The 27,057-nt window shown below is 35.5% G+C and overlaps 1 protein-coding gene across 1 annotated transcript in view; it reads right to left on the bottom strand.

Annotated features, from left to right (window-relative positions):
• Window positions 1-27,057, bottom strand: part of CNKSR2 (connector enhancer of kinase suppressor of Ras 2) — a 308,883-nt gene that overhangs the window by 79,264 nt on the left and 202,562 nt on the right. The window contains 2 exon segments of the mRNA XM_037821616.1: window positions 19,517-19,731; window positions 21,319-21,408. Of these exon segments, the coding sequence (XP_037677544.1) occupies window positions 19,517-19,731; window positions 21,319-21,408 (305 nt within the window).

Genomic DNA, 27,057 nt, shown 5'->3' with positions numbered 1-27,057 from the left:
ATTATCTAAAGTATTTATATTTCTTGTTTATTACTTGGCCTTTCCTACAAGTATAAACTCCATGAGAAAAGATAATTTTGTCTGTTGTATGCACTTCTTTATCCTCTGCCTAGAACAAGGCTCAGCACGCAGTAGGTGCTCAATAAATATTGGTTGAATGAATTAATCTTGAACAAATCATCAGCAAAGAGCTCAGGTTGTAGTCTTAATTAGCTGATTGTTTTAATCTGAAGAAGTCTTCAGTAGGCAATAAATAAGCCAGGAGTGTTTTCTCCAGTAATCCACGTGCAGTACATAACTGAAATCGCCGTTCTTTACTAGGCCATTCCTTTTGGTAGAAAAGAAAAAATTCCTTTTTAGCCAATCTCCTTTAGCATTACTTGCACTGAGATTGTCGAAATGCATTTAACAGTTTAAATTTAAATTCAAGATGTGGCTGGCAAAAGTGCATTAAATCTGTGTCAAAAGATATTTATGCAAATAATTATATGATGAATTATGAATGGATGTGTTGAAATCATAATTCTATCCATAAAAATAGAATGTGCTAAAATAAAAGGCTATTATGAAAGTACTGTTGATCTTCTTAACCATGGCGATGCATGCAATAGTATGCTGTATGGCTACAAAAGATCCCTTTTTCAGACGTTGCCTGAAAAGACCATTTGTCTTTCATTTTGTCCACAGATGTTCTGTTCAAACTCCATTCCCCCCTCCTCTGTATGGGGAAGTGTGGGGGGAGGGTGATTTGGGTCATTCTTATCCTGAAATTTCCAGAAGCATTTATTTTAATTGTGGAAGAAAATGATAGTTTCTTGTGTTACATTTTGAAAGCTCAGCTACTATAAAATTCTTCTCAAGTTGCAAATTGCCACACTTATGGAAAAATCTGCAATCAAAATACTCTCTTGTTGCAACAGAGCAACTTCCTCTTACTGTAATTTTCTGTAAAGTTCTAAAATGTCTTCAGTGACTAGTCAAACCAATAGCTTATTTCTTATACTTAAGAAGGTGCTTAGCATTTTGAAACACTTGGCATAAATGATAGCTACTTCCACATACTTAATTTTTTTAATAAACAAACAAAAACCTTTGAGACTTAAATATTTCACAAAGAAAAGCATTTCTCATTACTTTCTAATTACTGTATACAGGCAGAAGAAAGTCTAAATATGAGCAAGTGGGGTAAGATGCTAATGGAACGAAATAAAAGTTAAGAAATCTTCCATTTATAAGAAGTAGCATAGAATTTAAAATTCAATAAATAAATTCAATTTTTCCTCAGAATTTAAAAATACGCCCCTTTTATGATTATGTCAACCTGTTTCATTATATTCCTGTATAATGAAACAAGCACCAGAAGGCTTTGCAACACCACAGGGAGTGCTGGGGTCAGGTAAGGGTGGCCACTGTTGGTGGGGGCCTTATCCATTCTGTTGCACCAAAGAAAACCTCTGAGCTGAGTAGGGTGAGAGGTGAGGCACTGCATACGGACCAGGCCTTTCAGTTTAGTGGTGAGGTAGCACTGGAGTGGAGTCGGTAAAGTTAACCTGAACTTCTATCAACTGCAAGTGGCCCTATATCAATCCAAAAATAAGTATGTTTTTAAATATAAACTAATAAATTATAGTCAAATAAGAACAAAAAGGCAATAATTGGGGGTGGGGTGGGGATCTAGAGAAGGCCAACAAAAGTAATTAAGTTTGGCAGAGTCAATGATTCACCAAAGAATGTCAAGCATATCAGATGCTGAAGGAAAGAAATGACTGAATCTCATACAGGATCCCAGAGGTGATTCCTCCTTTTCCTATGGGGGTGGTTAGTTGGTAAATATTTGGGAAGGGTAACAAGAGTCACTATTATCGAGAAATAGGAACTGTTGTCCTTAGGTCATAATGTTACCATTTATGGGGGCTTATTATGTGCCACGCACAGTATTAGGCACTTTATATATGTTATCAATTTTAATCCTTCAAATGATTTCGTAAAGTGGTTACCATTAATTCCATTTTAAAGAGGACAGAAAGGAGGCACAACTTAAACTATTTGCTCAGGATCACACATGTAGTGGCAGAATCAAAACTCAATCCCAGGTCTGTCTAATCCTCAAACCTCCACAACGTGCAATCAGCCTCCTAATTAAGTATTCTGTAGTCATAGCAACAATATAAGGGAAAAGAAAACACATTTATGAATGAAGACAAACATAGGAAAACCTCCCACAACATGTGATGTAAGTACATTTTTATGTGGAAAGGATTGTACAAAACAGAGATATTAATACAGATAACACATATTAATGGAGGTATTTCAAACCAGTAACATTTTATTGATCTCTAGTTTTCATGCTTTTGTCAATTTAATATTAATTAGCAAGCTATATTAATCTGTGGATTAAGATTTGTAGTGTTTTTTTGGCAATCATTTATCATAAGATCTTCATGAGGGGATGACTCATGTTAACATCTTAATTTTGCAAATGAGGCAGAAATTAAGATACAGAAAGGTTACAAGGCTCAGCTTAGGTAGACAAGGATGGGACAGCAATCACATTTTACTCCAAACCTATTAACAGTGTTAACTCAGAGCAATTTGAAAACCCAATGTGAATACTGATGAGGAAATCACTGATACAAATAAGGCAAGCCTGCCATCCCACTACACAGGAGAAATCTCTTGGAGCTGATTCATCGTGTTATGCAATTTTTCAACTAGTACACTGCTGATTATTATGCAAGGCCTTAAAATTACTTAGTTCACTTTTCTCAAGATGTGATTTTTAACTTCACTGCATTAGTTTCTCTGAAGGCCTAAGCCATCAGTTGGCTCACCACTCTATACTCACCTTCTAGCAGTACTTCATATGCTGATCGATTGAATGCATGAATTGAGTAGTTACTGACCACCTATGTGTGTGGGACACTGAGGTACGGGCTATGAGTTATGGCATCTTATACATAATCAGTCAGCACATCCTGTCCACTCTACTTTCAAAACACGTCCAGAGTCCAACCCTTTCTTACCACTTCTACTTTAACTCCCAGAGCTAAGCCATGGTCATCTCTCATTTAAATTAACCAGATCTTATCTCTCTTTTTCCCACATTTACTGCTCCCCCCCCTCTTCAGTTGCTCTTCAACTCTTGCACCAGCAAGACTGATGTGGTTAGAATGTAAATCATAAGAAGCCACTCCTCCACTGAAATCCCTCTAATCTTCCTGTCTTTTCTTCCACTCTGAGTAAAACCCAAAGGTCTTCAATGACCCACATCGTCCTTTATGATCTGGTCCCCTGTGACTTCTTGGCCTGCATCTCCTACTGCTTTCTGCTTTGCTTACTTTGCTCCAACCACACTAGAACCTTGCTGTCCCTTGAATGTGCCAGTCATGTTCCCACCTCAGGACCTTTGCACACACTGCTTTTGTCTGTAATTCTCTTTCCCCCAGGGAAAACATATGTCTACAGAAGCCTATGTTTTTGAAGGCATAAGAGTAAGGAGAATTATTTGGTCACAGGAGTTATTTCTTTTATTCAGCAATAACATGTGTGTGTATATATGTATACTTTATTCAGCCAGTATTGGCAGGCCTCATTTTAAATGAGCTATGTTTCAAGTTTGTTTGTAAGCTAGTTGTTTTAGAACTTGGAATACATTTTCCTATAACAAGTGTAGTTAGTTGGGTTCTCATGCAAATCCACATAAAACTTTTTAATCTAAAAGGACCTGAAGGATTAATCATACTGTTTCTTTTTTCTTCTTCTGGAATTGTCATTTCAAATATACTCAATCACCATTTACAACTCTGTCACTAAGAGAGATAATGTATTCTGAATTTCAATTCAGGATGCCATAAACATATCCCTGTATTATTTTTTTTGATGGCTTAGGTGCATTTTATTGGTTTCCTTTCAGAATCCTTCTACAAAAGAGCAAAGGTAAAAACCAAAGCCCTGGAAAGAAGGTGAGAATATTTCCTTGTTTCCGGGAACCCTCCATTCCACCCATGTTCCCCAGCTGGGTCTCTGCTACAGTTCAAGGAGGCATGTGGTCTTAAGAAGCTATGGCAGTAGGGAAGCACCTTGAAACCAAATTGTTTTGATAATGGGGGGGAGATTCCTTGTGAGCAGATTGGAGACTGAAAAAAGAGTAGAGGAAGTCCTCTTGTCATCTAGATATGTAAAGTACCTTTCAAAAGCATAGTACCTAGAAGGTATTTTTCTATTTTATCCACTGCTGAGGCAGTTTGAGCCAGTAAACAATTGCTAACTGCAAACTACATACAGGTGTACATATACCTTAGGAAGGATTTCCACTTCAGGGACAATGTAATTTAAAAAGGTTTATATAACAGAAAACTTGAAATAAAATGAAAAAAATATAGCATATATTTGGTGTTACAGTGAAAAATCATATATCTCATTGGTAGTAAAGGATCATATACTACTCAAAGGCCATGTTACTCTAATACAAAGAAAAACTGTTCACATTTTCAAAGTGATATAACTACCTAAAAAGGAGAACCCAGTATTTTTGACCTATCAAATATACAGTTCCAGTAACTAAAGTATTTAGTGATAATCTGTAGCATACTATTATGGTCAATATTTTTAATGATTTTATAAACAGACAATATTTTATAATGTTTATTTTGACTTTTATCTCCCAAAGGTGTATATACCAAATCATGTAAAATAGTTTGAAAATGTAATTAAAGTTAATTTAGTAGTTTCATTAATCTCTGTGTGCCTGCTTCTTTACTTATAAAATGAGAACTTAAAAGGATTAAATGACAACATATTTTGCAAGGGCAACAACAAATTTAAAAATAAAGAAAAGGCTTAATTTTCTCTGTTGAAAGTAAAGGAAGAGACTTCTTCCTCCCTACCCAACTCTTTTAGCATTTACTTTAGAAAACCTGTAGTTGTGAGTTCTCACTATCCTTTTGAAAAGTAGTCAAGGAAGATATTGCCCCTATCTCCCACTATCCTGGGAAGAGATTGGAATAACTTTCTGGGGGCTCATGCCTCCAAATTACAAACCTAGCCTCTGAAATAATACCTTGAGAATGTATATGTAATGGGTTGTATTTGCTTATCTGCTTAGCCACTTAAAAAAGAAGCACTCTTTTTCTGTCTTTTCAATCTCTATGGGTTGCCTGTGATGCATCACGTTCTAGTTTAATACTTATTTAATGATAATACTATTTTCTTTTCTCTTCTACCTTTGTGGAGAGGTTTTCTGCATTGGGAGAAGATTTTGTTTTTAATTATATTTTCCTAACAATAGAAAGCACTTGGAATAGTGCCTTTCACATGGAGTACAGTCAGTAATTGATAATTATTATTTTGATCAAATTGCACACACACACACACACTTCACTTCTAGCAATCTGTATTATGCTGGGTAACTTCTCTAAAGTAATTCCTTGAAATCGTTTTGCAGCAGATTTTATTACCTAGGCCAATGGTTGGCAAACTATAGTCCTTGGTCCAAATCTGATGTTGCCTGTTTTTGTAAATAACGTGTTATTGGCGCACAGCCATGCCCATTCATTTACATATCACAACAGAAGCTTTGAGTAGTTGTGACAGATACTGTAAGGCCCGCAAAGCCTAAAATACTGAAGTCTGCCAGCCCATTCTAGGCAATAAACAAAACTCCCAGGGTATCACAGGTTTAAAAGGATCTAATCATTGAACTATTCTATTTATGTTTCAGCAATAATGGAATACATGGTATCAGCGGAGCAGCCTTGTACTAGGAATTACTAGACCCGAGCTCTAGTTCTCCATATTCCAGCTCTATGACTGGTCACGTCAGGGAACTCTTGACCTCAATTTCCCCATCAGTAAAATCAGAGATTTGGAACAGAGACTCTTAGAATGTCTCAAAGACCAATAACTTTTCATGAGCCTGACTTAAAAATGATGGGAAAAAATGGTTAATTAGTCACCAATGTACACCTACATTATTGAAGTTTTAGGAATCAGTAATCAGTAACCTGTAATCAGTGTCATTCTTAATCTTAATGCTAGATTATTCATTGAAAAGTACTTAGTTTATGCTTAAGCTACACCATGTGTGAAAATGACCTATCACCAGTCATATTAGACACAGCTATTTTCAGGTGCCTAATGTGTACAATTAACATAGATTTTGTACATGAGACAGAGGCAGAGAGTTCTAATAGCTGAAAAACAGAAATAGGGCAGCTCCAGCGCCTGACAGTTCCATTTGACAGAAATTGTTGACATCGGGTATCAGAGAAATCAAGGTAGTCTTGCCTATCTATCTCTTCTGACAAGGAAACGTTGATGACCAGAAAAAATTGAAGGAACAAGATTTGGCACCTGGAGGCTACTGAACTAAAAGGAAATAAATCACAAAAGAAAATAGAGAAATAAATAACATAAAAAGTCATCTCTAATAAAGAAGGCATAAAACCTAGAAATTTCAAATGAAGTCACTATATATGGCATGATAATTTTGTCAGCAATGATATGACTAAATCATAATTACTGAAAAACTTTTCTGGCTATTAAATTAATGATTTTATTTTGATAAGAATCCAAAATCAAGTATCTTTTTTTGGTTACCTTGATTTTTAGGTTTGTTGCTCTGGTACCTATTTGCTCATGAGGGAATTCTTGCCATGTCAGTGTAATTAGTTCCAAGAAAGCTATCGTTATCTAAATACCTTTATGGGTAAGAGTGTATCAAACTTTTATTCTGAGACTTTTGCTCTTAAAAAATAGACAAACTTTCCAAGACAATGACTTCAAATGTTTTCATATTTGTTAGTTTCACTGGAGTTTTCTTGATCTGGAGATAATTATTATTTAAAATATATTTTTCAAGGATAGTTGATTAAAAATAAAAACTAAGTTTAAACAGTTTAAAAAATCACTAATTCATTTTATAATAAAAGTTATAAATCTTACACCTCCTTCTGTTCCAAACTGAAACTGCTAGTATTTTAAGACTTGCAAGATTTTAAGACTAAAAAGGCAAAATCGGTTTTATTTAACAGAAGGGAAAGAAGAACTTGATGTGAAGTTTTTTTTTTGTTTTTTTTGTTTTTTAAATTCTGTGGTTGCAGCAGGAATCAAATCATCATTATGCTGTCAATTTAGAGGCATTTTCCATAGCCTGTCTGCAAGTGCTATGCTCATTTTATAAACAAGAAAACTGAGTAAGAGAAAGAAAGCAATTTATGGAAGCTCAGATATGAAAAATGAGATTTCTGCAGGGTCTGATGTTTGCCACCACCTTTCCAGTACTGGTTGCCTCAAATGCACCTTGATTAGGTTTTGCTTGGTCTCAGCCCACTGGTGAGGACATTTTGGCAGTAGGGTTGGAAGAAGGATGCTAAAAGCATTTGTGCATTATTGTAGTTCCAGCCACTGTACCAGATATTTTACATACTCTGACACCTCAGGGGGCCAAAGCTTTTATCCAAATATAAGTAATAAATAGGGATGATGCCTTCATAGAGGTGGGCTGTACTCTATACTCCAGATTTATGATCATTTTAGAATTTTTTACTTTAGCACCAATCCTCATATATAGTGTTACTAGAGATCTTTTCAAAGCAGGTTTGACCTGGTAGGCATCTACAGAGGCCACCTACAATGGAAACCTCAGTGTGGTAGTTTCCTTCTGTGTCATTTTAGCTAAGCCGGAAGTATATATTTCAGAATTCCCTTCCCAGTATGGTTCCAGATTAGGGTTAGCCACAAGATAAACGGGTGTGAATTTTGGAGGACACAAGTGAAGCAGCAGCCATTATGCTCTGAAGGTTAGCGTAGGGTGTCAGCCATAGTAGCAGCTGTGGCTCAGGCACACTGTCACTTTTCTGCTGCCCACCTTGTTGGTGTGAGTCAGTAGCCAGGCTCCCAACTCCTCCAGCTCCTGCTAGATCTCCTCCTTCAGCTTCTCTGAGTCCTGGACCATGAGCCTGTGATGCTCCATGGAAAAGGGTACTAATTTTGTTGTTGAAGTGGGAAGCAGTGTTCCAGTTTGTGTTCCAGGGTTCTAGTTTGCCTCGCTCTCTCTCCTATGCTTCATGTCCAGCTTTTCTTTCTGACTGCTGCTTCTGCTGAGGTATCTTCATCAGCTCCTCAATTGTGTAAGGTCTAGTCTTTTATTTTATATCACTTAATGGTTTTGCTTCCCTGCTTGACTCTTAACTGATATACTCATTAATGCCCAAATGGAACATATAATTTTTTAGTCTTAGAAGGCTTACTGATTTGCTCATCAGGATGTAAATTCCCTTTCATGTAAAAGAATTATTATTATTTTTTTCCCAATATAGAGTTAAGAATAGTTATTATGTGCCCAGCACAGTGGAAAAACCTTTACACACAATGTATGAGATTCTGGGTAGACACGAATTTTGAGGGGGACACTATTCACTCCAGTACAGTAGTGAACAGAACATTCATTCACCCTCTTCAGACTCTTGAGGCCACTCCAGATTTATGATACTAAAAGAAACCATGAGAAGATAACTTATTCTCCTGTTTACTATGGTATTAAAGTTTGAATTCAGTGAATCTAAAATCAGTTGCATATAAAGAGTAGGGGTTGGAACATGGGTCTATTTCACACCATTTCAGATTGCTTTGGATTCAAGTCTATTAGGATACTGTTCCTGGCTTACCCTGATATTTGTAGATATGTTAAGAAACTGATTAACAATATCATTTATAACTGAGACTCTAGGTTTAGTTTATGCACTTTGGCTGACTGCCAGCTGCTGTCAACAGAGTGAAAAACCAGTGAAAGGTCCATGAAAGCTGCAAATAGTTTAATTTTATTCTTGGAAAATTTATCTTCAAGAATCTAGAATGTAATAGTCATCGATAATTATGATGAAAACCCAGTTCATTCTCATAGAAGATCTGATCTAGGAAACCCAGGCATGTTGTATATTGAGAAGAAATTTTAGATAAGGTTTGGTTATGTACAGCAAATCATTAGGCCTATAGTATTCTGGAATTGGAGGGTGCTAAAACCATCAAGGGGTAATACATTTTGGGAGTTGAGTGAAGAAAATAAGTTGGTACAGGTTATGGCCCTTCAATCAGCATAGGCTTTAAAGAGTTCGAGGGGTAAGATAATTTTACCTGGAGTTTTACTAAACTAGAAAAGTTTGATTAAATGAGCTATGGTGGTGAGGTAATGTGGGCAGGGTGATTACAGACTCAAAAGAAGGGCTTATGGCCTACAAAATTTGAGGACATTTTCTGAGGCTATAAAGCTAGGAGACACAGGTCAACAGCATGAAAAAGAATGGCGCTTCTTTAACCTTTCTGACCAAAGCTACTAAATTCAGGTAGGTCCCTAAATAGTAATTATTCATCTTAGCAACCAAGCTCTCATTTGAATTTATATTTAATTTATTTATCTTACCTAAAGACTAAAAACAATTTGTAATAAGATTTAAACTTAATAACATTAAACTCAATAAATTCTTAATTTAATTCTTCTGTGTTCTGTTTTGCATGATGCCTCACTTATTAACCCAGACTTTGATTTTTGCCTCCTGGTGGTCGTTATCAAACCAAGAACTAGCAGAAATAGACCCACATTTGTTCAAATATGAAACCAAAGGACTGGCTTCAGTTTATCAATAATCTGATTTAAACTATGTGGGCAGAAATCTAGCTCAAGAGTGAGGGTGTATTAGTGAATCTTTTGTTTGTTTGCTTGTTTTAATGCTCAATTTATTAAATTTAAAAATTGATGAAACAAATTTTCTGAACATTTAAGCAATACTATTATAATTAATAATGTTTATGAATATAATCAGTCTCTTAAGAATTCCCTTAAATTACAAGTCTTATACATCAAATCTTTTTTTATAGGCTTCCAACTATTTAAAAGCACCACATGCCATAAAAATAAAAGTAAAAGCAAAATGGGTTACTCCTATGCTCAACCAATGTAAAAGTATGGGTGCTCTGGTTTTTTGTTGTTATTTTTACAATTAATTTTCATCAGTCTTTTAATGGTTACATACATTTCTTTATTTTTTATAGGACTATTATTTAGATGATGTACTTCATCTTTGGTGAGTTTTGGCAGCTTGTGGTATTTGAGGAATTAGTCCATTTCATCTCAACTGTCAGACTTTTGTGCATAGAGTTGTTCATAATATTTCCTCATTACTCTTTTAACGTTCGTGGGATTTGTAGTGATTTTCCAGTTTCATTCCTAATACTGGTAATTTGAGTCTTCTCTTTCTTTTTTCTTTTGTTAGTCTTGCTAGAGCTTTTTCAATTTTTTTTTTTCATTTTTCGAAAAAACAGCTTTTGGTGTCATTGAGGTGTTCTCTACTGTTTTTGTTTTCATTTCTGACTTCAGCTTTTATCCTTAATTCCTTCCTTCTGTTTGCTTTTTTTCCTTCTTTTAAAAAATTTCTTGAGGTGGGAGCTTAGATAATTGACTTGAAACCTTTCTTTTCCGATATAAACAGTTAGTGCTATAAATTTTCCTCTAAGCACATGTTGTTTTCATTTTCATTCAGTTCTATTTCTATTAAGACTTCCTCTTTGATCTATGTTGTTTAATTTGTTATCTTTTATTATTGATTTCTGGTTTGATTCCATTATGACTGGAGAATATACTTTGCATGATTTCAGTTCTCTTAAAATTGTTAAGGTTTATTTTATTACCCAAAATATGGTCTATACCAATGAATGTCCCATGCATGGTTGAAGAGAAGGAGTATTTTGCTGTTGCTGGGTGTCAATTAGATATTGTTGGTGGATAGTATTTTTCAGTAGTTTTACATCCTTGCTGACTTACTGTCTAGTGGCTCGATCAATTACTGAGAGGTGTTGAAATCCCCAACTGTAATGTTAAATTTGTCAATTTCAGTTTTGTTGTTTGGTGCATACACACTTAAGACTGTCATGTCTTCTTAGTGAATTGTTCCTTTTTACACCTTTTGCAGTGGAGGAGGGGTGTGGCTTTTTTCATGGTTTTGCCTTGAGAACAGGCAGGCATGCTTAAAAGGTTCCTATTCCGTGGGGCCACCCTTCTTTTTGTCCTCTGGCTAAAGAGAGCAGGCTTTTCTTGAGGCTATATATTATCTGTGCCCACTGACGTTTCCAGGTTGCAGGTTTCTTTAGCACCCAGGTCAAGAAAAAGCCCAGAGAACTCACCACCAGCTTGTCCTCAGGTCCAAGGTTTCTATCCAGTCTGCTTTCTTTTCTTCACTTTTCAGTCTTCTGGCAGGTACATTTTGTCCAGGGTTTTTTGTTGTGATTTGCAAGAAGAATAAAATACTTCATCTTTTTCAGGACTACAAGTTTGTGATAGTGAATCTTTAAACTCCCCAAAAGTATTTATATTCTTAAGCCTCTAGTCTAGCCAGTTCAATTATAAGTATACCAGTATGTGGTAAATGAGAAAATGGGAGGGGGGTGGGGCAGTGGGAGGATATGCTGATACTTTTGTTAAAAAAATAAACTTAAGAAAGCAAAAAGAACTATTAATTAGTATAAATTGGTCAGGAAATAGAAGTGAATTTTCCTACTAGACTTCTTCATGGACTAGCATTCAATAAATCTGTTCCATATTTATAAGCAAGTAAGGCCAAGATTTCTTTTTTTTTTTGCCACATATCTATATCTTAAGGCTATGGGTCTACATATTTTTTGATTGTGGCCAAAAGACCCATTGGTCCATCCGTTCTTCTGTTTCCACTTTCAAATGGAAAAATAACTAGGTGATACCAACAGAGTATTACTCTGTAAGTATTTGGGTATGGATGATTCATATCTTAACTACAAGTCAAACAAGAATTATATTACGCCAAGAAAATTGTATGTAGACATGAATCACTATAAACTATAGGGTAAACCAAGCAACCTAAAACAAACTAAAATTGATAGTGATGATGTCTAACAGTAATTGATAATTAAAAAGAACAGCAACTTTACAACATTCTAAATGTGATTAATCCCACTAATGGAAGGCTAGGGAGGGGGTGGAATGGGAAGATTTAGGCTGTATATATGTTTCCACAACTGAAAAAAAAAAAAAAAAAAGTCTAAATAGATGATGATTGAATGCCAAGAATGAACTTGGATGGGATTGGAGGATAGAGGACAGGTGGCTCAAAGGGACACAGTTGAGACTTAAGGTAAAGGAAATATAGAATGTAAGCTTTGTATCATTGTTGAATCTCTTGTACTTTGTAGCTGCGCTTAATGGGATTGCATAAAAGAATGTTCTTGTTCATGGAAGTGTATACGTGAATTATAGTATATGTTCAAGGATGTGTGCAGCTAGCTCTCATATGTTTAGAAGACAGAGCAATAGATGATGGATGATAGATAGGAAGGGAGGGAAAGAAATAGCAATGTGACAGCATGTTAAAGTTGGTGGATTGAGCTATCGGGGGAGGGGGGTCAGGGTATGATGGAATTCCTTGTATGGGGTTAGTATTGTTTTTGCAACTGTTCCTATAACTTTGAATTTATTTCAAAATAAAAAAAAAAGTAAATGAATAAAAAAAAAAAGAACAGCAACTGAAAACCATAGGTAACTTAAAAAATTCCTGATGATGTTTATTATCATTCCTCCTGAAAACTGTGGGAATCCTAACAATCTACTCTTGTGCTTGTGTAGTAGGCACACGGCTGCATTGTCAGGGGTTGCATGGATACCAGGCTTCTTTGAAGGATACTCAGTAAACTTTCAGTAAACTCTACAAATATATTTTATGATTATTCAATTCACAATCTTTTAGAATTCATTTACTAGGTTACTTGTAAGCAATATCGAGTTAAAGCAAAAATGGAAGTCTGTGAAGTTATGTGTTATTTGTTGATAAGAGTCAAAGAAAGGACAGCCATTTCTGGGTCAAGAATCAGCCAACATCCTGCAAGGATGGTCCATACTTTGTGACTCACTGCTCTGGGGAAGTGGTCCCTTGGAAACACTTTTCATAGTCCAGGCTGTCCCCATGTAGTGCTCTGCTGGTTCTACTGTGAAATTGGCATTAACACTTTAGAAATAATCAAGTCATCTACAGGTATCAGAGAATATATACAAATACAAATACAAAAATATTTAGAACAGATATCAAAATGTTTGCATGCTCCCTGGTGAGGAGGAACATTGTGTTACACTGTACTATGTCCCTCTTCTAGGTAAGTCAAGTCAGAATGGGGAGAAATTGGTTGTTATAAACAACTGAGAGCTCAGAGATGGCTTCCTTGTCTTTAAAATTAACTGTCCTCTTATTTTAGTTACTTTGATCCTGAAACAATGCAACTAAGTAGACAGCTGTTAGACACACCAACCTTTATAAGTATAGCTGCAGATAGATTTAATTATTAATGTTTATATGCTCATAATACAGCAATTTTCCTTCTTCGTGATAATAATAGCTGTCTTCTCTAACAGATGGCAAAATCCTTATGAACAGCAACGGCTTTATTCATCTAAAAATGTGAATTTTGGAGTCAGACAGCTTTAGACTCATCTTGACTCAGCCACTTTCTAGCTATGTAACCCTGAGTTGAACTTGGTGTTTCCATTCCTTCTAGTTCTGTAAACTAGAGATAACAACTGAACAAGTCTTACAGGGTCATTTTGAGGATTTGATAAGATAACATACATAAGGCCTTGGCACAGGAACTTAGTAAGTAATCAGTAAAGGTTAGCTATTATTAGTAGCAATGGCAATATTATTAGTATTTGTATATTTCCCAGCACTTCAATTGAGCCTTACACCTGGTTGACATTATTAGAATTGAGTTTCTGCTGTTGTTTTTTTTTTTTTGAGGGGCAATATAGTGTGCTAAGAGAGCCAGACTATTGACATTCAAATCCCAGCTATAATACTCAGCATTTACTTAATCCATGTGCCTCTGCTGCCTCATCCATAAAATGGGGATAATATCAGCACCTTCCTTACAGGATTGTTATGAGGATTAACTCAGTTAATATTTGTAAAGTACTTAGAACAGTATATGGTTTATAATGTTTATTGTTAAATTAATAAAAGTAAAATCTTTTAAAAGCTCATCACCCTCCTCTCCCACCAAAAGGTCACAATTTGACCAGAATAGCTAGAAGTACTTATTAGAAGTAAAACAATGGGATGTTTGCAGTTATATCTTTAATAACTAAGGCAAGCCACAAAAATGTTGGACTGTTATGAAAGGAATCATCCAGATTTCTGAACACCTATGCAAAATATGTTTTCAACAAACTATCTAATATTACATTATTTAGTTTATGAAAGTATACCTGCATAATGCCTGGATCCATAATCAAATTTTATTTTTTCTGGCATCTCAGCAGGTAGATTTAAAATAAATGATTATTTTGTTTATGGATTTAGTTTAGCAGCTTCAATGTGAGAGCAAGTTGTCATATGCATATGATATTAAGAAAAAAAAAGTTCCAAACGACTGAAGGATGAGATTCAGAACAAGTAAACTATACTTTACCTAAATGATTTTACCACTAATTTGAATTTCATACACACACTTATTGCAATCTGCCTTTTCTTCATGTGCTCTCAGGTCAGATGAGAACTTTGGCCACTAACAACTTTCCCATTTTCTGATAGAATCATCAGTGAGTAGAAAAAATAAAGTTATACTCTTTTGAAAAATGCCATAACAGGCTTGGCTGGCAGGCATATTGGAACTTCAGTATTGAAATGGCAGGGAAAGAAAGAAAGTATGAATTGGCTAGAACTGAAGTTCTGAAGCTGGGGCAGAAGAGGTTGGATGAAGGCTGTGGGGGAGCTAATGCTGTTGTACTGTTGACACTTGTGAAGCATAGATGCATTGCAACTCATCCTGTTTAAAGGGGCAAACTGGGACCTGATGTGTGATAGGGAACCTAACATGGTGAGTGTAATTTATTAGGTGTTTCTAATATATTTTAATTGGGGGGATGGCCAGAGATAGGTTCCACATGGCCTCTCTGTCTGCAGCAGTAAACCAGCTAGATCCTGGGGGCATCTAGCTCCTTGGAGGAGGGGCCAATAAGGTCAGGGTTCCAATTGCTGGAGTGAAATGCAATGTTAATTGATAAAACAAAGTAGAAATTTAGCCATAAGTTTACACTAAGATCCACACAATTCCCACTGCTAATAAACCCAAAATGAAGATGGGCTTGCTTTGGGCAGGTAGGGCCAGTCTAGGACATGGAGGGGGATTTGTTTACAGGTTGAAGATACCAACTGAGAGATACTGAGAAAGGCACTGAATTCTTTATTTTTACTAGGTGCCAAAATACAGTGCTGAACAAAATGGAGAAACTGTCCCTTCCTGTCATGTACATGAGTATGTCCATCTTACCATGTATAGGGGAGAAAGACATTAAGTAGACAATCATGTAAATAAATGTATAACTACAAATAATAAATATTTTGAAGAAAAAGTACAGAGTGCTAAAAGAATATAACGGGAAACTGACTTAGTTTGGGGGATGGTGGTTAAGGAAAGTCTCTCTCAGATTTCAGGTTTGGATAGGAGTTAGCCTGGGTGAGAGGAGGGGTGAGAGAATTCTCAACAGAGGGACTAGCATGGCAAAAAGGAAAGAGGCAGCAAAGAGCTGGTGGATGGTCAGGATAGGGAGAGTATAATGAATTATTTCCTAAATAAGTCTAAGGAAAAATTATATAACTGGATTAACAGATGTATGGAACTTAAAAATCAAAATGTGTATTTTATAATCCCATAAATTTCTAAATCTTCTTTATTATTACATGAACATTTCTGCTGTAGGAACTAAGAGAAATGAATCACTCTGAAGCCAAACTATATTATGCCTTGCTTGTGTATTTTATTTTGCTGCTTTCCCAAATAGACCAGTGGGGATTTAATCTAGGTCTGCATACAAGGAACATCCATCCTCTACCCTCCCACCCGTTTAGTATGCTTAAGGGTATTTATTGCTAATATGATCTTGCTGCTAAATTCAACTAAATTTTCTCTATATTTCAACTCAAAACCTTTAGTATTTTAGTATTTGGCATTACAGCAGAGATAGCAGCTTATGAAACTCAATAGTCAACCTTCAAAGCCCTATTCAGTTGTTAAAAATGGCCATTTTATCCAAAGGAATAATTGGTAAGAACAAAGATTAGTGCTTCATTATAAAGGTAATTGGAATAATATTGATATTGATCTTACATTTTCAGGAAAATTTAACATAAAAAAGGGGGAAAATCCTTTCATTGTTTAAATAACTGTGTATAAACAACTTAAAAAAAAAAATACCCCAACAAGAAATCCTGTAAAATATAAATGGTATGTCATTTTGCCTCTAAGGACCAAGCTATTTTAACCATAATACTCTGTAGTCACAGCAATAGCTTATGCTGAATAACTATTTGTGCTTTGTAACAGCAGAAGCTCTGTACATTTTTCTTAACTTAATACAAAAGAGTAACATAAAGCAAAAGAGAATGTGGACAGAAATCAATACAAGTACTGAAAATGTTGTTAAAATAAATGTAAAAGGGTTTTTAAAAAAGTCAAACTTTTTCAAAATTCACTCATTTATTCATTATTTATTAAATTATAATTATTATATACTTATTCATTAAAGCACAAACTCATTTGTGTGTGGAATGCCTACTATGCACAAAACACAAGGATAGAGTATAGAAAGATTACTGGAGTAGGTAATCTGGTTAACCCTTCTGAGCTTTGAGTTTTGTCATTTGCAAATAGGGTTGTTGTGAGGTTCAAATGTCAAACCAAATGTGGAAACTCCCCCAAATCTGTGAAAGTACTAAATAAGTACAAGGCAAGGGAACTTAAGATCCAGAAAAAAAAAAAAAACCCACCAATGAATGTTTTCTTTACTGAACATTGGTTACAGGCATCCAACATGTACTTTGGGGTTAATAATTAATTTGCTTCTTCTAATTGGAGCTAATAATTAATTTGCTTCTTCTAAGTCTGAAAATAGAGGTGGAAAGTATTACCTTCTACTCTTGGATTGGAGGATCAGCATTACATGGGATGATCTACCCCAAGGTTAACAATGTACCTTACTCTGTGTTGGCCTTCTGTCAAAAATCAGTTGAGACAGATCTCGCCTATGTGTAAAATACCACGCTCAGAATCAGGACTCATGATAAAAGTAGGAGGCAAAAGTAGGCTCTCTGATTTCTCTCTTGAAATAAATTTCTAGAAGTTAATTTACTAGACTAAGTTCTTGAAGTATATATATTGTTGGGGATTGAATCATGTCCCCCACAAAAGGCATGTTCAGGTCCCAACCCTTGGTCCTGCAGGTGTGAACCCATTTGTCAATAGGACTTTTGAAGATGTTATTAGTGAAGGTGTGCCCAAACTGAAGGGGGGTGGGCCTTAATCCAATATAGCTGAAGACCTTACAAGCACAGGAAATTGGACACAGAGAAGCCACAGGAGAAGCAAGAAGTTGGAAGTTAACAGAATCCGGAAAAGAAAGGAAAAGACGCTGTCATGTGTATTGCCATGTGACAGAAAAGCCAAGGATCAAGGATCACTGGCAGCCAGCCCCCAAACGCCACAGTCTTCAGGGAAAAAACATCGCCTTGCTGATGCCTTGATTTTGGACTTCTCCTAGCCTCAAAACTGTGAGCCACTAAATTCCCATTGTTAAGCCAACCCACTGTATGGTATTTGTTTTAGCAGCTAGGAAACAAAAACATATGTGTGTATATATGTACATATATAATGTATGTATGCATATACACACACACATATATAGCTTAATAATGCTATATTTATTTAACCTGCCACAATACATAATAATGCTATATATTAATAATGCTATATATTAACAATTTATACTCCTAGACAATACTCATGGTATTCCTGATTACCACTTTGACTCACCTTTTACTCTTCCTTAAATTTAATAGCTCCAAATCCACAAACTTCATCAATTTCCCTATTTTCCTTCCTCACACAGTATTCTCCTGTCCAGATGTGCATGACAGTAAGGAACAAGCTGAGTGTTTAAATGTGCCTTCAATGGCTCACCACTCCTCTTAGAATAAAATCCAAACTCCTTAACAGTTTATACGCTCTAAGTCAAGTGGTCCTTTCTTCCCTCTTCAGACTAATCTCACTACCAACTTGCCTCTTGAATGGGTCAGCTGTTTCTCATCTTCAGACCTTTGTTCAGGCTACTACTGATAACTGGAACTTCAGATTCTAGAGGGAGTTCAGTACTTATACAGTGCTTCTAACTAGTGGTGATAGCAAAAATGGCTGACATCACACAGCTAAGAGTAATGATTTGAGACTGCAAATGCCTGCAGAAAAAATAACAGTTTGATTTATCAGTCATTTAAGGGAGCAGGTTTTGATATGGGCACTAGTCTTTTGAGTGAAAGAGGCTTGGGGATATGTTTCTGGGGAGAAGCAAGGGTAGAGAATGAGACACTTAGGAGTGCTAAGGAAATTCCTACTCCAATCCAAATAAAGGAAAGTATTTTTCTACACTCTAATTTTATGAGAGTCCTATAGAATAAGTAGAGCCATGATCTTTTAACCCAGTCTTCTCGGGCGGAACATTTTGATTGAGTGTTTCCATGGAGATGTGACCCACACAACTGTGGGTGACACTGACTGGGTTATTTCCATGGAGGTGTGGCCTCACCCATTCAAGGTGGGTCTTGATTAGTTCACTGGAGTATTTAAGAGAGAAGCCAAGAGCCAACACAGACCCAGATGCTTGCTGACACTTAAGAGATGCTAGGAAATGTGGACAAAAGGATGTTTGGAGAGGCTAAACTAAGAGATGAAGCCCAGCGTTTGCCCCGGAAAAGCTAAGAGAGGACCCCCAGACGCTTAGAGAGAAACGTCCTGGGAGAAAGAAGCAAGGACACACAGGAGCTGAGAGAGGAGCTAAGAGAAACCCAGAGACATTTTGGAGAAAGCCATTTTGAAACACAACCTGGGAGCAAAGGACAAGCAGATTCCAGCCATGTGTCTTCCCAGCTGAGAGAGGTGTTCCAGACGCCATCAGCTATTCTTCAGTGAAGATATCCTCTTGTTGATGCCTTAGTTTGGACACTTTTATGGCCTTAGAACTGTAAATTTGTAACCTAATAAATACCCTTTATGAAGGCCAATCCATTTCTGGTATTTTGCTTAATGGCAGCATTAGCAAACTGAAACAATCATGAACATATTAAAATTTCTATCTTTAATATTGAATTTTACAGCTATCCAATTCACTATTTTTACCACACTGATGATTAATCAGCTAATTGTTCTCCATCATCTTTATGCATATCATCTCATTAAAAATTTAACCTGCTACAATACATAAACTCATCGTAAGAACTGAAGAACAAGCCAATAACCCGTCATGCTTTTTTTTTTTTTAAGGGCATAAACTCTAAAGTTAGGATCTTTTGTGAAAGTCTTGCAATAGGATAAAAATAAATAATCTGGAATTTGCCGAAAAGAGTCATTTGTCAGTCTCCTAATAAAAGCCGCATCAGTGTTTAAGACTTTTACTTACATGGTATAGCATGGTCTCAGGCACAGGTGTGCCTATGATGTCTTGTCTCAATGCATCCATTTGCAAACTAGGTAGCAATGAATAGTGAGTTGGGCTATTACTCTTATCACCCTTCTTTTTTGACTTCTTCCCTGTGTCTTTTTTGCTGTTTCTCTGGAACATGTATTCTTCTTGAGCAATTTTTTCATTGCTCATATATCGGAGTAGAGAGTTTTCTATATAAAAAGAGATAAATACACCAATATAAATATGCAAATATTCCACATTTACCATTTTTCCTAACTGCCATTAGGTTTCATTTCAGAAATTTAACTTGCTTTAATTTATAAAATAGCCACGTAATGAAAATATAGAGGAATTGAATTTGTCGGGATCATAGGACAATAAGAAACAGACAGCCTATAGAGTATTTCTGCAAGTTGAAGCAATTACATGAGAATCATCTGCAGAGTGTGAATCCCAAGTTCTGGGTGTGTGGCTCATTAAAATTTTTAACAAGCTCCCCCAGGGGGATTTTGCTAAAGCTTGATGACAAACACTGACCTATGGGCATGCTAGGTAGCATCCTTGGAGACGTTCAAGGCTGCATTATGAACCAATAGTCAGGAAACTTAGTTCAAAAAATCCATGCTTAAATTGATAGTTAGCACTTAGTATTTCATATGACTTGTTTTTTTAAAGATGTCACTCTCATATGAAGTCCAAAAAAGAGTGACTCAGAGATGGCATAGACAAGCACTTTTATTTTTTTCCTGATTTATTCTGTAAAACAAATGAGGTTAGAAACTGAAGGTGGAAAATCAATGAATATATAGATTTAAGAGAATCTGTCAATGTTCCTGTATTTACCAACATTTTTAGAAATGCTTGCTCCATAAAATGAGTGTTAAGAACCCTAATGAAATAGATATTCAGTATTGTTTGTCACTGTGTGGTCTGTGAAACTGTGTAGTAATGAAATAAATTCTGTATACTGGCTAGAAATAAAAGGCAAATAGGTCAAACATATCATGAAAGAAGCTTAGTTAGCTTAGGTTCTATGAAGTTTTTGCTGTGTTTTGATTTTTGTTGTTTTTCATCCACAACCTAATGGCTATTATGGATAGTGGAAGTAGCAGCACAACCCACGGGCCCACCATGTCCACATTTGATCAAATTCCATCTAGTAGTGAGGTTCTCAGTTGCTCTCTTTACTGCTCACATCAATATCAGGATACGAGAACAGAAAAACTTACTTTTGGTAGGTACTTCAAGAGTATCCCACCCCTAAATAAGAAGATATCCCTGAACAGCAAACAGAATGGGGAAAAAAAAGCATTTTTTTAAATTTCTTTATGGTTTTCATTGGAGTCACTGCCCCAGTTTTCATTAACTTTTACCCATGTTATTTCAATACTTATTTTAAGATTGCATCAATACAAAAGTAGTGAGTTTGCATTGTGGACCAATGGGGACTAATCACAAGCGGCTCCTATTCACTGAGCTTAATTCTTTTGTGCAGTTTCACACTTCTGACCTTTTTTTCCAAAATATTAAATTTCAAATAAGATATTCGTTTTTTTTTTTTTTTTTTTACAGTATGCTTATCTACCCTGAATCACTTAGCAGGGATTCAGAGAAGATATCTACTTAATAACCAGTCAAGACAGTTAAACATTGGTCTGACTTGGTTTTGGTGTACCATAGAGTCAGTAACAGAATGAAAAGTTTTCCACTGAAGCCATAACATCCTATTTAAAGAACATTTAAATTTGCTTATTGTTCAAACAACCCAGCCTACACTGAAATTCTAGAACACTTACCTCTTCTACTATCTCTCTTCATCTTATTTGGATCTTCATAGTCCCCCACCCAATTATACTCCACTGGCATAGATATAGGTCGTAGCTTGCCTAAACACAGAGAACAAAATTCACATCACATTGTTTTTCTTCCCCATGTCCGCTCCGACTCACATTGATTTTTAGCTACAGTTTGCAAAACACACTCACTCATATGCAACATTATGGTTGGCATTAATGTAGATGAAGAAAATGTGTGTTTTGAGCCAGAAGGTGAAACTGCCTGTGGCAATTGGCCAGGTGAGAATGCAAACTTAAGGCACTATTTCTCAATAATAAAGAATAGCCTAGGTCTGCTCATTCAGGAGCCCTAGACTTTAAAAATGTGATCTTTTATAAAGACGATCATTATTTAAGTGACTTTACTTCCTTTTCAGTAACTAGAACTCTTATTCCCTAGTGCCCAAGTGTCTATATTTTGATAGCCTACTTCTAAGATCGCAGCCCCTGGTGTTTAACCTGCCTGCCAGGCCAGGACATCAACCCCATTTCCTGTTGGAATACCACAATGCTAACTTCTCCTTTTGACTGCCTTCTAACTCCTACCACCATACATTTTGGATATCATCATGTCTCAGCCATATGACTAGATTCTCTTTTATGGCTGAGTAAGCCCATAAGCAGCTCTTCTGCTAAATTGAACATGTCTAGTTTACAGATCCAACTAACCACTGCTTTGGCCTGTCCCATTTCACTCTGGGCTTATATTCTTACTAAACAGTATTTTACTTTAGCCAGGAGAACTCTTGGTATAGATTCCATAGACAAACTTTTTGGTGAGGCTGAGGCATATTACTTTTGTTCAACTTGAAGTTCTTGAAGCATGAAACAGTCAAAGTCATACATAAGTTTTAAAAGGGTATCTAGCACAATGCCTGACATAAGAGTTGATTAGTAAATTGTGAATGAATGAAAAGCAGAGACGTACACAAGATGGAATTGTAATAATAATGATGCTGATGATGGTCACAATACTAGCACTAACAATCATATATCATTTACCATATGCTAGATATGTCTAAGGGGTTTATCTGCATCCATTTGTTTAATCCTCATAACAACTATTAGAAATATACTATCATTATCCTCATTTTATCAGATGAGGAAACGGAGACAGGTTACATAATTTGCCCAAGGACATATAGCTGGCAAGTAGTGGTACCAGGACTCAAACATCGCTTTGGCCATAGTTTTTGGAGACTTCAAGAATCACCCTCCAATACTTGGGCCAGGAAGTTTCTCAATGTTCTCTTCTCCATTCATTCCTGTGGTCATATACTTAATCAGGTCATCTACAAATGTGGCAATCCCTCCAAATATTCCACTTTCCAACTACCAACTTCTGTATTTCTAGCACATCCCCCCCCCCAACAGTACACTAAGGCCAACAAGCCTCCTTCCTTTAATCTATCAATCGTAACACTTTTCAATATCCCCCAGTAACCATATGACCTCTTCACTTTCCTCTTTGCCCAGCTAAATTTCATGACTAATTATTATAGTCACTCCATGAATTAAAAAAAAAAAATGTTAGAAGACTCGCACTTCTGTTTATAAGGAAAGTGTAGCAGCAACCTTAGGGTTTTTTTTTTTTAATTATGTACACTGGTACAGTTTATATAGTATGTTTTACTAAGCTCTTTTAAAGCCGGAGATTGAACCAGACATGATAAAATTATTAATGAGCCAAAAAAAGTAGTATTTCTTTGCAGTTAACTTCCTTTGAAGGTATGCAAACGGCTTTATAAATGATCATCTAAGATTCCAAAACTCCCTTGAAGTATATCTCTGCTCTTTTACAGAGAGGGACTTTGGGCGAGTTGATCCAGGTCAATATATTCTATTCCACCCATTGAGGATGGGGTAAAGGTTTTAGAAAAGGTCTCTTTTGGTCATGTCTATTCCACTGCTTTGCAGAATTGGTCCTCCAGATTTTCAATATTATGAATACTTTATTTTCAAAATATCTAGAACCTGTTAGTGGTTTTAAAAATAAACTCCATTCAGCATGTACACTGAAACTGAGGCAGTTAATAGCGCTAATACTATTTCTACATATCACTGAGAAAATCTTTTGAAAAGTGAAAAAAAAATCCAATAAACAAGCATTTAATTGTTTTACTTGCTCTATGTTATAAAATAAACCTTTGTTTGATACTTGTTAAATAATTGACTGGTTGTTTGGCATCAAATATATGTGCACAAAAATAAGAAAGATTTGCACTCATGTTACAATACTTGGTACAAACAATATGAAACACATAATTGTGGTCATTGTATTTCAGGTCATTTTCTCTTGAGATTCTAATGGAGCTAAGTCATTGACACATGTAATTAAGCCTGGATGTTTTTGGTCATGTCATTGACCATAGGAAAAATTTGCAGTAGATTTTAACAATGACTTTCATGGAGTGATTTTTTTAAAGAGAATTATAGCATATATTACTAACTTAAAATTGAAGGAATATATATTGAATTGGACAAAATAACCAACTGAGATAAAAAGAATTAATTGAAATTTACTTTTGGAGGACATCATGGTTTTGCTTTTATTATTTATAAAGCTATTTAGCAATGCAAATGAAAATAAGTATTTTAAAAAGTGTATTTGTTTAGGCATAACAAATAATGTTGCTTCTAAGTATTGCTTCTTTTATAAATTTTTTATTGTGCTAAAATATTGAAACATATAAGAAATAACAAACAGGTCAAGAAACAGGTAAAGAAATAACATAAGGTTATAACATAAGGTAACATTCTTATATAAACAGCAGTCCTTTAAAGACTGAAAAATAGACAATGGCTTAAATTATTTTCAATTCCAAATACACAGATTATTGATTGCAGTTTGGGAATATGTTTGCTACTGCATGTATATAGCAGCATTTTAATTTTACTAGACAGCAAAGTTCAAGTGGAAAAAGAACTTTATGGTTGGTTGTTGTAGTGCTAATGGTTCAAAAAAAAAGTACTATAAGCATTATAGTTAGATTTAAATCGAATATATATTATTCATAGATGTAAAGTATTTTATGCTTATGTGCCCTTTTAAGGCTTATGAAATTATATACATCTGATCCATTCCTTTATAAATGTACATAAATTAATCATGGATCTCTGAAAAATAAATCTGGAGAATTTTAAGTCTCTTTAGGTAGAAACACAGATTAGTTCTTGACATGGTAAAGTTAAGATTATTAAATCATGATGAAAATTGGTAATAATAGCAACTATAATGATAAATGCTTTGCTGAACAAACCCACTCATTTCATTTCTTTGGTAGCATGAGAAATGTGGTATGGTAATTATACCAATGCAGTGCTTTACTTTTGTTATAGTCAAAGAAAATGAGGAATAGAACCCATTTAAAATTTTTTGCTGATCACTCTGTCTTAATAGTAATTTTTCATTCCTTTAAGCATAAAGCATTTATTAATTGTAAAGTTCATTTGACACTCTATCACAGCCCCTGTGATATCGCTTGTGCTATTGCCTCATAGCATAACTATTATTTTGTTCCTTGGCTTTTCATATCTGCTGCATATCTGGGGCTTTCTAACTGGGATCTCCATTGAGGCAGGAATTGTGCATTGTGTTTCTTAGTATATACTAATGAAGGTAGCACAGATGAAAAGGATAAGTATTTCAAGATTTTCTTTGAATTTTATTCTGAAATTGATGGCAAGCAGTTTTTTTTTTTTTTTTAATTACAAACCACATTTAGCTGCAATGAAATACAAATAGAACACTAAATATAATTTTAAGTATACGTGATGGAGGGCTTTATAATCTCTATGCAAAGTAATATATATTTAAATATATTTAATATAAAATTGCCATGTTTTAATACTAGTACACAGAATCCCTTTTAAATAAACTCTTACCTTAGATAATAGAGCATTTTAGGTGATATTACAAATGCTACGATTCCCTTTGGCAGAGTTATATACTCACATATCTGGGCTCCCTTAGCTCTCTCCTGGTATTCTCAGTATATATCATGCTTATTATACTGTATTATATCTGTCTGTTTATAAATTTTTCTACTTTTTGGAAGATACTAGATCTTGTATATCTTTGTTATGAATGTCCCTGGCAAAGACTCTGATCCAAAGGAGCTATTCATTCAATTATTTTTCGAATGTGAATGAAAGGATGCTAGATGTTAGGGATATCCCAAATTACTGGGGTTTTCACTGGATCGTATCCTTTCTTACCTACTCAAGGGCATCATTTGAGCAATCATCCCTTCTCTCTTCTGCATCAAGTTTCCCCTCTACTCAATCATTCCCATTACCACATAAACATGCTGTAATTTCTCCAATCTTAAAAAACAAACACAAAAAACCTCTCTTGGCCTCAAACCCCCACACAGCTACCACATTATTTCTCTGCTCCCCTTATCAGAAAATCTCCTAGATTTATTTTATATTCCCAATCTCCAATACCTCACCTCCTATTCTCTCTCTCTAACCTTCTCCAATTAACCTGCTCCCACTACACTTTACCCAAACTGCTATTGGCAAAGTCACTACGATCTCCATGTTGCTAAATCCAGTAGAAAACTTTCAGAGTCCTTGATTTTCTGATCTATCTGCAGCATTCGGCACAGAGGATTACTGTGTCCTTCTTTTAAACATTTTCTTCACCTGGTGTCCAGAATTCTGCTCTCCTCTGGTTTTTCTCTCCCATTCTCTTCTTAAATTCACATGCATCCTTTACAGCTAAGGAAAAATGTCACTTCCTCAGGGATGTTCTCCTTGACCTCTTATTCTAGGTCAGGTTTCTCTGCATTTGTTCTCCTTTTGTCTTGTTCTTCATAGCATGCCAACTATAGCCAAATAATTATTTACTAAATTAGTTGCTTGAAATCTAAATTAGTTGCCTTGTAGAATGTAAATTCCAGAGGAAAGGGACAATGTCTCTGTTGTTTACTGTGGTATCTCCAGCGCTTAACACAGTGCTGGAAATACAGTGTCTGCTCAATATTTAACTGATTACTTATTTAAAAAGTAAATAGGGGATCTTCCTCATACACTAGACCAAAAGGGTCCAAGCTACCCCATCAGTTTCCATTTTCATAGTTTCCTTCCCTTTCCTTCTCTCCCATCCCTTCCACCTTGCCTCCTTCCTTCCTTCTAAGGTAATATGCCATCGTGACCAACTTTCTTCCTTTTTTTTCTTTCTTTTTTTTTTTTTTTTAAAGAAATTGAGACTTAGAGAGCTGCTGGTAATCAAATCAGAACTATAAGTCCTATCTCCTGATTTATTTTCTAGAAACATCCCCATCTTAAGCTACCCATGACGTCTGTTGAAACACTAGCGAATTGCTGCCTTTTTCCATCGCATCACTTTTTTTTTTACTGTTTCAAAATGTGCTAAAATCATGAAGCTTCAAGGTAATAGACAGCATTTGAGAAGCAATCTTCTCTTTTACAGCAACTCTTACAGTTGCCAAAGAGATGAAAAAAATGCATAAAAATTTCCCCATAAGTCTGTCATACCCTTTAAAGCCCAGAAAAAGGCTTTATCTAGAACTTTTAAGGAGAAAAAGTACATTCAAACACACATCTGTTCTGAAAATTTTAGTCAATATTATGACAAAAATGAGTATAGTAAGAAATAAACAATCAGGTTGCCAGATACACCCATCAAGCATCACACATTCCAGAAAGAAAAATTATTTTCAGATGGTTGAC

Source organism: Choloepus didactylus, chromosome X (assembly GCF_015220235.1).
Source record: "Choloepus didactylus isolate mChoDid1 chromosome X, mChoDid1.pri, whole genome shotgun sequence".
Classification (NCBI taxonomy): Eukaryota; Metazoa; Chordata; class Mammalia; order Pilosa; family Megalonychidae; genus Choloepus; species Choloepus didactylus.
The sequence above is the reverse complement of the archived record's forward strand: the minus strand, read 5'-3'. Positions and strand labels throughout refer to the sequence as shown.